Source organism: Vipera berus (genome assembly GCF_964194415.1).
Source record: "Vipera berus genome assembly, chromosome: Z".
Classification (NCBI taxonomy): domain Eukaryota; kingdom Metazoa; phylum Chordata; class Lepidosauria; order Squamata; family Viperidae; genus Vipera; species Vipera berus.
This window is the reverse complement of record NC_138205.1, coordinates 95,304,958-95,318,184: the sequence shown is the minus strand read 5'-3', so window position 1 is coordinate 95,318,184 and position 13,227 is coordinate 95,304,958. Positions and strand designations below refer to the sequence as shown.

At 39.9% G+C, this 13,227-nt stretch overlaps 2 protein-coding genes across 5 annotated transcripts in view; one reads left to right on the top strand and one right to left on the bottom strand.

Moving 5' to 3' along the window:
• The window catches only part of MACC1 (MET transcriptional regulator MACC1), a 75,180-nt gene extending 70,499 nt beyond the window's left edge, over window positions 1-4,681 (bottom strand). For 2 of the 3 annotated variants that reach the window (XM_081345088.1, XM_081345091.1), the window contains exon 1: window positions 4,464-4,675. In XM_081345088.1, coding sequence (XP_081201214.1) covers window positions 4,464-4,491 — 28 coding nt within the window. In that variant the 5' untranslated portion in view covers window positions 4,492-4,675. Of the gene's footprint in view, window positions 1-4,463 lie in introns of all 3 variants that reach the window. The other variant, XM_081345090.1, reaches the window with a different exon arrangement.
• The window catches only part of ITGB8 (integrin subunit beta 8), a 43,587-nt gene continuing 34,242 nt past the window's right edge, over window positions 3,883-13,227 (top strand). Inside the window, exon 1 of one of the 2 annotated variants that reach the window (XM_081345093.1) lies at window positions 3,883-4,722. In XM_081345093.1, the coding sequence (XP_081201219.1) occupies window positions 4,425-4,722 (298 nt within the window). In that variant the 5' untranslated portion in view covers window positions 3,883-4,424. The remainder of the gene's footprint in view (window positions 4,723-13,227) is intronic. The other variant, XM_081345092.1, reaches the window with a different exon arrangement.

Below are 13,227 nucleotides of genomic sequence, written 5' to 3'. Positions count from 1 at the left end.
CCCTTTCAGGGACAGCTCTTCCTTATAGTAGTGAATAGCCACTCCAAATAGCTGGAAGTAATTCCAGTTCCTAACATGACTACTGCTAGGACCATCCAGGTGCTGAGAAAACTCTTTGCCACACATGGGTTGCCAGATGTCTTAGTTTCAGACAATGGGACCAAATTCACTGCTGCTGAATTTCAGGCCTTCCTTAGAACTAATCTCATCAGACATGCAATGTCTGCGCCTTTTCATCCATCTTCTAATGGTCAAGCTGAATGCATGGTGAGGACAACAAAGGAATCACTCAAGCACATTGTCACAGGTGACTGGCATCACAGATTGGCAGATTTTTTACTCTGCCATCATTCTATGCCTTGCATTGCTACAGGCAAAAGTCCTGCAGAACTACATTGGGGGAGGCGTTTGATCACTAAACTGGACAGGTTGCATCCAGATAGAGTGGCAGCAGAAGCCTCTCGACCAAAACCCCCAAGGGGGCTGCACATGGGCGATTGGGTTTGGGCCAGGAACCATGGTCATGGGAATCTGTGGGTTCCTGGTCAAATTATCTGGAACCCTATCTTATGAAGTGGGATTAGAGGGAGGGCGAGTTGTCAGATGACACATTGATCAGCTCAGGAAACGGTTTCCAGAACGGCCACTAAGTGAGGACTGCATCATAAGTTCCTCCCAAGGTCCTCAAACTTGCGGCCAAGCCAGTCCTCACATGGACTATCAGAACTTTTCCTTCTTAACTGAGGTGGAACCGGAGGGAGAACTGGGGAGCCCTGGAATGCAACATGGATCCCCTGAAGGAGCAAGCAAATCGAACTTCAGCAACCGCTGTGCCTAATTTGCTGAACAATCTGACTCTGGGGTGGGCCAACCTGGAGAGGCCAGCCAGAATGCATCGAATCCCCTTGACTCAGGAGCGCAAAGGGACACAAGTCTACCCAGCCCACTGGGTAAGCTGGTAGACCACAAAGTGATGAGAACTCTGAGACGTTCCTCTGGGCACACAAGCCTCCTTCATATCTTGCAGATTACATTGTAAAATAAAGAGCTATATATTGTTGTAATTCCTGTTTGCCACTATACTACGGAAACTAGTGCTGTGATGTAACTGTTTAAAAGTGCCATCTTTGAAGACTATTCATTCAGTCGTTGTTTAATAACATTGTAACCTATATTGTTTTTTTTATTTTTTATTATTATTATCTCTTTTAATTTAGTGTGTTTGGATAATGAGTCTTGATAATTGTTGAGACTAATTGGTGTTATTATGGTCTGTTCTAAGAGGGGAGGGTGTTATGTACTGGGCTCTTGAGGAATACCATGTGGGTTGCTAGAGCAGCTAACGGCTCTCCAGCAACCCAGACTACAAGTCTCCTGTGCTGCAATTGGCTATCTCCAGGCGGCAATGGTTGATTCAAACCTATTGGCTGCTGCCTAGGGGCTAGACTATATATTATTTCTGCATGAAATAAACTATGAGTTACCCTGTACTCAGTTATGCGTCTTCATTCCTGCGCCAAAGAACCCGCTATTTAACAGTTTGGATGGCTGGTGGTCTCCGAAGCGGTAGTGGCTTGCCTCTTCTTCTCTTCTGTGTGGACCTGTCGTCCCAGGTCTCTCTCTATGCCAAATCCCCCCCCCTTTCCTTTCTAGTTAAAACCTGGTTCAGCGCTCCAGGCAACGTCCTCACTTTCACTCTCACTCTTCCCCTTGCTCGGGATATCTCCTTGCAAAAGAAAGCAATAATACCCCATTCTCTCTTTCTCTCTCTTCTTCTCCTTCTCACTACTCCAAAGGAGAGGAATCACCTAAAACTCCAATTCTCTTCGACTTCACCTGGTCTCTCCCCAACAGCAAGAACAACCATCCCCACTCCCTTTCTCCTTCTCCTTTTCTTCCCTTCCCCCGGTCTACACCCGCCATGCCCAAACCGGCAGCAGCTATCTGAGCTTTCTGCTCCCTTCTCACCGGCCAGGGTCCCGCAAAGCCTTTTGGTTAGCTCGCAACATATCCAGTGTGACACCTGACCTATTTCTGGCGTAGAATTATTAGGAATGAGTCAATCATTGAACCAGAGTAAATACTGGGATGTAGATGTTGTATACATTGTCCATAGGGTCGCAATGGGTCGGACACGACTTTGCAACTAACAACAACAAGATGTTCTATAAGAACTTGAAGAAAATATTCTGTCTGCATTTATACATTGTGTTAAGGTGTAAAATATTTCATTTCATTTAACATAATGTAAACCATGTCACTGTAGTTTGCTGATCATTATTTATAGCTTAAAGAAATTCCTGAATCAGGCTTCTGACTTGAAACCATGGTTAAAAACTGGCTTGTGAAGTTGCAATCTAGGAATGAGTTGAAGCTAGATTTAGTTACAATTTTAAAGCTGACTAACTTGTACAATATAATTAGTCCAAAACATACTGAGTTTAATCCAGGTTAAGATAGTAGAAGTGAATTCCACTATACTCAATGGGAATTATTTCACAGCATTGTTTATAAATGCAGCAAAACCTACTTTCTGGCTGATGTAAGAATTATACAGGCCTGATTTACCCTAAGGCAACATGAAGCAATCACTTCAAATAAATAAATTACTAACAGTGTAATTTTCATGCCTCCCACTCATAAAATCATGGAGAATGGATATCCTGCCATGTTGGCTTCCTACTACTAATTATATTTTATCAACTTTAACACCAGAGATCAGAACTGACAAGCAGAATAAACAAACATAATCCTTCATACTATCCCATTTCCAGCTTCACAACCCCTTTCAAGATTTTGCTTGAAATTACACAATCAAGAAATAACTATATACTGTTCAACTATACCTCTTTTATAGAAAAAGCTTTTCATGTTAGGTTAAGCTTGATTTCTTTTTCCTTGTGAACTGGTTGGAATCCATTTTGGTGGCAGAGTTGTCTTGGGGAAGCCATCAAACAGGGATAAGTTCAATAGGTGTGGTTTCATAAACTGGGCTTTCTACATTTTTGCCCACTGCATTACTATTCAGAATGCAGGAGGGAGGGACCCATTGTTCAGCTACTGCAACTTTTTGTTTTACTCTTCTGGTAAAGAGTTGATCTTCTAGATCAGGGGTAGGCAACCTCGGCTCTTTTATGACTCATGGACTTCAACTCCCAGAATTCCTGAGCTGACTCAGGAATTCTGGGAGTTGAAGTCCATGAGCCATAAAAGAGCTGAGGTTGCCTACCCCTGTTCTAGATGAAATCAACATGCTGGACACAGGTGGCCTTAACTTGAATTAAGCCTGGATTAGATTTATCTGTCACAGCACATCAGGAAATGTATCTGTCTGTCATTTGGAGATGGTTGCACAGCTGTTTCAGTTATATGTCTGCGAATGTTAACACTCTGGCTAGGCTGGGGATGCTCAAACAGTATAACAGAGAGGAGGAAGTTGGGTGAACCAATCTGTGCAGGATGCACACTTCTGCACAATGTAGTTGGGATTTGGAAGGTCTTTGCATTGGCTCATCAACCTCTTCGCAACATAGATTTGAAGCAATGCCTACACTGCAAAGAAGTTGTACACTGCAAATGGCCAACACAAACACCTCCCAAATCCAACTGTGCATTGTGCTGAGGTGAGCGTCTTGAGTGCTGATTGGTTAATCCAAGTTCTTGTCCTATGCTGTTTGAGCGCCCCCTAGCCAGAAAGTTAACATTCACAGACGTTATACGAAGCAGCTATGTAAACGTCTCCGAACGAGAGACGCGTACATTCGCTGACGGGCAATGACGGAGAAGTCTAATCTGAGCTTTAGGCTGTTTTCAAAGAGCAGAGCGTGGGTTGATTGTCAAGCACCAACAGAGCGGAGGGCGGAGAGAGCAGCTCGCGGCTTTGCAGCCCATAATGGAACAATAGAGGCAGGGGCGAGAGCCTGAGCCGCTGCTACGAAACAAAGAGCGTCTGAAGACACGTCTACGCCCCGCTCTCCACCCACTCTCCGTCGTCCCTCCTTCACGTCTCTTCAGTTTTGCTCTAACCTGCTGAAAGAGAAGGGAAGGGAAGAGAGCAGCCGGCCGGGAGCTCCACCGGCATCAAACCAGCCTTTCGATGCCGAAGCACCCGCGCCATTCTTCGACAATTTCTCCAACCCGCCGGGGATCAGAGAAGAGCGATCTTGGCACAGATACGCTTTCGTTCTTCACCTTCCTTTCTTTTTTCTAATTCCTCTGCTAGAAACTTGATTTTGGCTGCCAGAACAGCGGACCTCGGAGGAGAGGCGGACAAAAGGCTTTTGTCAACAGGCGGCGGCAGCGGCATCCAAGAAAGTTAAGCGGGGCGCCGAGGCGGATGGAGAGTTTCTCTGGAAAAGCAGGGCGCCGCTTCTGCAGCCCTCGTCCTGCGATTTCGGCCAAGGGATGGCCCTGCTCGCCCTAACATGCGGCTGGGCTGCCGTTCCAGCTCCATTGCTTCCTACCTGCGTCTCGGTGGGGGTAATAGTTCATCCTCCTGCCGCCTCCGCCGTGGTCTCTACAGGGTTGGCGACTCCGCGACGAGCTTCTGCGCCGAGACCATGTTCGACCTCCGAGGGGAACAAAACTGCATTATGTGGATTTCACTCCTGGCTTTCCTAACGGTCGGGCTCGTCTCGCTGCACAAATGCCAGCGGCATCCCGGCCCGGTCCTGGGAATAAGTCGTATGCTCGCGGTGATTGTGCCAGGTTCGGGGCAGCGCCGTAAGTTTGTCCTTCCCATCCTGAATCGCATAATGTTTCCTCCCCCTTCTTCCCTCTCTTCTACCTGTCTGTCCACACGTAATCCTTGAGATGCACCTGACTGGATGCTTGCTGTTGTATCCGCATCTGCCTCGTTATAACATAGTGGAACTTGGTCCAAACACGCATTAGATCGAGCTTTAGAGTTAAATTGAACCCGAAAATCCTGATTTTGAGTTTGCTTTAAGTGTAGCTCTAATGTAACCTTACAGTTATATGAATTGATGCAAACATTGTCTCTTTTATACACTTCTAAATATAATGAAGAAGGCAGGAGTGACTGATCTAAAGTAAGTTGAATTTAGAAGAGACTCAACCTTTGAGTACATTGTTTGGAAAGTAATTCTAAATAATGCTGAGTGTTTTGAATTTGGGGTCCTAGTAGTTGCTTATCCTGACTTTGGGACATTGGCAGTAGTTTCAAATTTTTTTGCCAGATGGGTTGAATAGGTTGAATAGGATCTCCTGCTTGAGCAGTGGGTTGGACTAGAAAATGCCAAGGTCCCTTCCAACTCTGGTGTTCTAAGTTCAAGGCATATTTCACATGTATATAAAATCTGTTATCAGGATTTAAGGCACAACCTTACACATGGTCAGAAACATTGGTTCAGTTAGTTCAGTACTGAAAGCCAGCCTTTCTTAGTCCTGCTTGCAGATACAAACAACTGAAATTTAGACTTCTGGAAAATAAACAGTCTGATGAGTTTAACTATTTGCTGTTCACGTTCATGTTTTCCATATGCATGATATGAAAAACTATAGGAATTAATTAATTAGGTGATATGTTATCACTAATTACTACTATTTGAAAGTAAGTTCATGTCTGTACTTAACTTTGGATAATTTAATAGTTCTAGACTTTACTTTTTGCATACTATTGCTCCTCAGTTCCATTGGTTATAATATCTCTTCCCCCTTCCATTGAATAGGTGTCATCAAATTACAAGAGATTATTGGCAGGCCTTCCCTGGTCCATGGACTCCAGGAACTTATGATCATTGAATAAGAAAATATGATCTTTTCAACTTCTCTGCTTTAAAAAACTATACCAGATTGAGGAATGTTATTGGTTCATGAAGAGTATATGGGTATTTGCATGCTGCACTGAGTAGAATTTAACAAATCAATTATAAACAGGACATGAATGTTAGATTTTCCCCATGGATATATTAGTTCATTATCTAGACAAAATCTGAGCAATTTTTTCAATCCCCCCCAAATATTACATAAAATAATAGTAAACAAAGAATTGCAATAAAATAACGGGTAGAAATTTTTAAAAACAATTGAGATTATTCAAGAAAATAAACAATTGAGATTATTCAAGAAAATAACCTATGGGGAGAAAATCTTTCACTTCTTTCTCCTGTTTATATATATATATATTCACTAGCCTTCAGTCATCATGTACCATTAACTATATTATGTGATGTGTTGATCAGTACAAGGACACCCATGCAACCAGGTTACATTTGCAATTTTTATCAGCACTATGATAATTCCAAATTCTTCTCTAAAATATTCTATTGTATATTTTTAGAGAATCTATTGGACTGTTAGTGATTTTCAGAAAAAGAGGAACCATATTTAAAATCTTACCTTGTGAAATCCTTAAGATTGTTTTAGGTTGATACCTTTCTTAATAATTTCTATTCTATGAACTGGCACAATACTGGAAGCTTAAATCTCTCTCTTCAGATAAAGAAATAAATATTTGGATTTGGCAGGAGAACACTTACATGGGAGAAACCAAAAGGTTCCTTACATATTTAGAGTTGTCCAATTAGATCTGTAAGGCCTATTTGCTGATTGCCTTACTGTGTCATAAATCTTTTCTAACCTGATGTTCTCCAGGTGTGTTGGGATTACCAATCAGAATTTCCAGTTAGAAGTTGGAGTCTCAACACATCTGGGATGCTTACACTGGGGAATCATGTTTTAGAATGCGACTGGATATTAGAAATGTACCTTATTTTATTTTATTTATTTATCATATTTGTGTACTGACCCATCTACTATGAAAGTGACGTGGCATACAGCACTTAATTTGAAAAAAAAAATACACAAAATTAGACACAATTAAAAATGTGCTTTTATTTACCTCTTAGCTTCTGATTTGATCAAGAAGAACTCAGCAGTAGCTGAAATCCAAAGATTAATTGCCATTGCTTAGTCTGATATTTGAATTAAATGCTATAATATCTATTTACCTGAAGTACCTGATTTCCCAAATAATTTATCTGTGACATAAAATTTTCTGGGAACATGACTTTTTCTTGTCTAAACTTTTTTAAAGGGAAAGATGGGAGTTGTCTTAAATGCAGAAACATCATCCTTTCTGGTAAACATGTACAGTATATTATTCCATGCCTAAATATCATGGAGAGGGTACCTTTAACCACGACAGATGTGAAGCTATTTAAGAATGGGATAAGAATACAGATTACATTGTTGTGACCTGTGGATTCCAGATTAATTTATTCATCACGTGTGCAAATCTTAAAACACCAGATTAATCTATTTTGAAAATATATTATTATTGAGGTAGTGAATATTATGTCCCATTCCTTGTTTTAAAACATAACAGTATTTGTTGGGGGACAGTAAATGTTTTTCTCTGTATTCAGTTTATACACCAAGTATCTGCCTGGAGTCAATTAAAATATTCATGCTGAAACAAGTATGTTGTTACATATTTGACAAGTTAATAGCTCATATTGGACATAAAAATAAACAAAGGTTTATGGAAGAAGTCCCTGGCATCTATTGTGCCCCTCCCTTTTCTTCTTCCAGTGTAGCTATGGGAGGGAATTTGGAAATGTTTGCTTCTGATTTCAATTAATCAGAATTACATATTGTGCCTAATCTATAAACTGTGATTTACTTAATGGCTTGAGCTATCTTCGAAAACTAAAACTAGCCTCCTTTTACTATTCCAATTTAAGACAATTTGCAGTTTGGCTAGGTTCAGATACAATATTTAATTGTGTTTAGTCAAATATGGAAGCAACATTGAACCTGCCTTCCATACTATTATGCCACAGAAGAGGAATGTGAAAACCCAAGATTCACTGTTTTTCAAACTGTCACAATATACTAACTTATTATTATGAGGGAACAAAGATTTATAGAAACATTTGCCCAAAATGTTATTCTGTGTCTCCCCATTTTTATATAATGCTGCTTTTTTAATTTAGATTCAATCCAAAGGAAATGTAAAATCAAACTGGTTTTAAGCCAGATTTAATTATAAAAACTAGATTTGATTTTGGTATCTTTATTCATCCCATTCAAAAAGAATGGGAAACTGTTCTGAATGGGTAATTAATGGCATTTAATACCTACTTGTAAAGGAAGAAGAAAGACAGAGGAGACTTTGTAAAAGCCTGCAGCATACTCATCATATCCATAAGAAGACACATCTTTTGTTGTGATGTTTAAATGCAGCTTTTGTAGTAGATTCTGCCATTTCAGTGGTATGCCATAAATTTTAAATCAGCTGGAACCATATCTATATTTTTAAAATCCAAATTTTTATTTTGAAATACACTTGTTAATCTTGAAGGCTTTTATTATGGAAAAATGTTGATAATTAATAATAGCTCATTATGTTTCTTCTATTCAAAATGTAATTTGCATAACATGTAATTAGGACATCTTGCAAGCACTCAAGATGCTTTTGACCATACTTAGTACTCTCAGCTAGTATCTTTCTGTACTAAGTCCTTAACTACTAAAGGTATAAAGTTATTGTGCATTGCTATCGTTAGCAATGCACAATGTGGATTCATGCTATGCAGATATACTAGCAATAGTCTAGTGGAGACCCCATTTCCATCAAAGTGCTGCATAAGTGATATTATGTAAAGGTAAGTTTTACCATGTTGTAATTTGGCATTGTGGCCTTGCTATATTGCTTCTGTACAACAACAAAAGCCATTCTTAGACAGGAGCATGCATTTGTTAACATTGAAAAACTTGCCTCTCCTTCATAGTAGCAGGTTGCCTGGGTCTCTAAATCACTTTTTCGGAAGAACTAGTTTTGAAGTGTACCAATATCAATAGCAATTTATGACTATCATTTCAGCCAGTTCTTTTACTTACTCTTGTCCACATAAACCAAACAGAGTACTTAATTTATGAAAAGAAACATGATGTGAAAGTAGGCTTCAAATCTGGCAATTCTTAGGAAAAAGTTTAGAATGCTGATAAGCTAGAATAGCTTTATAGCCCAGTGACAAAGAATCTCTTGTTCTGTGACTTTCACCAAATGGTAACTTTCTTTAGCCAAATGAAACAAATATCTGGTGCTGGAGTAGTGCCAGAATCATTTTTCACAACAACGTGCCTTAATTTTTTTCCAGTAATTTGAAGGTTGTCAAAGGAATATATTGTAATAGCAAGAACAAAGATAATTGTCTGATGTTAGCAACATTAACTTAGAATTTGGGAATGGTCTTCTTTAACAGGTACAATGATTCAAATCTTACTAGAATCTTTCTAGAAAGGTGTAATGTAAGAAAAAAAATGTACAGCAAGCAAAAATTGTCCAGTTATAAGAGAAATAGGAGAATTCAGGAGATTTCAAACTTATGCAGATTACATAGAAGAGCTAAAAAAAAACCTGAAGGATGATATGGTGGAAGGGAAGCCTACCCTTTTATCTGTTATTATTTCCATTTGCTCTTTTGGTTGAATTAGAAGAAAAAAATGTTACAAGAATAAAAATTTCCACAAGATTACATGCAAAATAATAAGTACTGTAGATGGAAGTGTGGAATTTAGGGAAATAGAGGATGCCTTGCATGTAAATCTGTTTTCAGGTTTGATCACTGATAATGAGGAATTTTTTGGCATTTCACCTATTCTTTGGGAAAAGGACAGAACTTAACTGTCTGCTGCACAGCCATTCTCAGGATATCTTTTAAATCTTTCCAAGGATAGAGTGGATTGTAGCGTTTTCGTGATCTTTGAAAGATTTAACCTAGTGACCATTTGATGTTACAATGACACATTTACAACTGTTGCAGTATCCTCACAGTCACGTGATCAGAATTCAGATGCTTGGCAACTGGCATGTATTTGTGACATTTGTGATATCCTGGGATCATGTGATCACCTTTTGCAACCTTCTGACAAGCAAAGTCAACGGGAAAGTCAGATTCACTTAAAAACTGTGTTTCTAACTTAACTATAGTGATTTATTTAACAACTGTAGTAAGAAAGGCTGTAAAATGGAGCAAAATTCACTTAACATTTGTCCTGCTTAGCAACAGAAATTTTGGGCTCAATTGCGGTTGTAAGTCAAGGACTTCTTGTACCTACTTCAACTGAACTGCTTTTTTTCGGAGTATATTTAATGTGCCTGTAGATTATGCAATTGAAGTTTTGAGCCACCTGGAGAATTTTATGTGAAATGAGAAAAATCTAAAGGGCTCTGAGGCTTTAGTTTCTAAATAGAAATAAATTTGGCCATAAAACATGGGGAGGGGAGGAGAATGTTTTTTGAGTAGAAGAGTTAATGCCAATATATATTTTTTTTAACCTGGGTTATGCATAAAAATGCATTGGAGTGTCATCCCTGAGAAGTAGTCTAGAGGAGAAGCACAATGAGGAGTACTAGTTTTATCATTATCCTAAGATTAAATTAACAGAACCTTCTAGACTGAAAATATTTCTCCTCTCTTTTTACTCTGGAAAATGAGGAAAGTCCATTTTGAAATATTTCCTCTGCCATTCCTACTTCTGTGGGCTGAGACAGATTTTACAGGCTGGTTATTCCATCTGTGACTCTTTCTCTTGTCTTCCAAGACCATTCCTACATGCTGTTATGCCATAGGGGTAGGATGATGAATATTGAACCATTAGACTTTATTAACAGATCACTTATTTGAATACACACTTTTTGCTTATGTTTGGATATAATTTAAGGCACAGTTTAGTAGTCAGAGAATGAGCTATTCACCCTTTTCCTCCAGAATCTGTGCAAAAGAGAAGTAAGAGGCATTTGTCTGTTAGTTTCAGGTAAATGTAGTTTGTCTAAATTTGAACATTAAGACACAATTCTGACAATGGTTAAGCCAATGTCCCAGGACCATTAACTGCATTTTTGAAGCTGGTTTACTTAGACATAAGATTTAAGTAATTTCAGCTCTGAAACAAAATATTCAGCTTAGTCAAGTTAAACTAATTTATTCTGTCTAAATCTAAGGTTTCATCTTCTTAACTTGATTAGAAAGTTCATTAGTATAAACCAAAAGTGAATGTTCACACTTTGCAGGATGGTAGCTAAGATTACAACACAGAGAAACATTTTATTTACTTTATGTATTTGTATCCTGCCTTTATTATTTTCATTAAAAAGGTGGTGATCATATCCAACACACCTTCCTCCTCCTCCTTTCATCACAACAACAATCCTATAAGGTGAGTTGAGCTGAGAAAGTGTGACTGGCTCAAAGTCATCCAACTGACTTTCATGGCTAAGATAGGTCTTGAACTCACAGTCTCCCACATTTTAGTCTGGTGCCTTAACCATTAGACCAAACTGGCTCTCTTTTTACATCAAGCACTTTTACTCAAATACTTTTTATCTTTAAAATAAACAGCCAAACTGTTACAGATAAATATGAGAATGTGTTAATTTGGGCACACTCAGCAGAACTTTTCCTTAAAGGAAATTGTGGAGAGTTTCAGAAAGTTTCTGAAAGTAGTAGGGTAAGGTTTGGAGGTCATTACACGTATAATGTAAAAGGCAGTGCTTTTTTTGTAAAAGAAAAAGGTGCTGGAACTCACACATGTCATACAACCCACCTTGCCTACCCTACAAGGTTCCATCCAAAAAAGGTGCCAGAACTCCATTCTGAGTGTTCTATGACAAAAAAAGCCCTGGTAAAAGGGCACCAACAGTTAAGTGGAATGTGATTTCTTCCTAGTTCTCAGCAGCACTTACAGATGGCTTTGCCAGTGAGTCCCTCAAAGGTCTCTTTGTGGGCATTGCCAACAAGGAAATCTTTGTGATATTCTTGTTGATGTTTTGAAGACTATAATACCGCCTACAATAGTGTTAGATTTATGTATATGAGGATATCATATCAACATTTGATGAATTCAAGTGCATATTAGCTCAGAGTCTAGTTTGATTGAATAAGGAAGGCTAGTATCAAAAAACTTGGCAGCTTTCTTTTGCTATAATCAGAAGAAAGAACTTATTCTAGACCTGCTAGGAAACCCAAACTCCAAATTCATTGCTACTTTTGAACTTATTGTTGCCACTCAAGCAAGACAGAAAAAATTAATGTCCAAGAACTGTATTACTATAGGTGAATGAATAGAGAAGTGTTACATGAATGTTTTCAGTTTATAATTTTTTAAACTATTGTGTATTGCAAGAGAAAGATTTAAGGTGCATGAGAAAATCTTATTATAATCCTGAAAGAAAACAAAATGGACTAAACATTTTCAAGAATGTTTAAAAGATGAATAATAATTAATATTTCCATGTTTGAAAAGTATACATATCAGATTCATTTTAATATAGGATTTTGCTGAAAGGTGAAAACTGAATGGCAACATTCCTTCTATCAGGAGAAAACGAGATGTGCATTTGAGTGAAAATAATATCTTTTGAATTATTTTTGTGTGTGAAGCATATTTACCGTATTTTCTGGCATATAAGACAACTTTTTAACCCATGAAAATATTCTCAAAAGTCGAGGGTCGTCTTATACGCCGGAGGTCGTTTTATAAGCTGGTATACGGCGTGCTGAAACTTTAGGGACAGGCGCCCTCTAGCTGAGCCACCGTGCGCTGCATCCTGGCCAGCCGCCCCCCTCTCCCTGCTCTCATGTGTACTCACTGTCGAGCCCCACAAGGTCGACACTTCGAAAGGATGCCCTGCACATATGAGGATACCCCAGCCCGTTCCCTGGCTCTCACCTCGCCGTCTCACAATGTGGCTGTATATCCGGACAGTCCTGAGAGGATTTCCGCAGTGTGGAGGACTTCTGCAGCCACACAACAGCTGACGGCTGCGTCTGCGCAGTTGAGCCTTTCTGCAGGCCTTCCGGCACGGCTTGCTGGTTCTTCGATGCGACCAGCAGGCCAGGCTCAATGCAAACCAGCAGGCCAAGCCGCACAGGGACAGCAGACCACCGTGGCTGGTGCCGGAAGTGCCAGGACCTCTACGCATGGATGCAAGGCTCGGCGGATGGTGGTAATGGGACGGACGCCGCGACGAGTGTTGGAGGGGCCAACGGATACCGGCCCCGAGCCAGGGATGTTAGGGGAGGGTCTCTGCTAGTCCAACCTGGGGTTTCGGGGCAGAAGCTGGCTAGGCCTGGGGGGGTGGTTTCGGAGTGAGGGTCGGGTGGCACGGGTGGTGGGGGTGCGTATGATATGGGCGGGAGTACAGAGGATAGAATGCTAAGGGGCGGGCTGGGTGTTACCTGGCAGGCTTGCTTGACG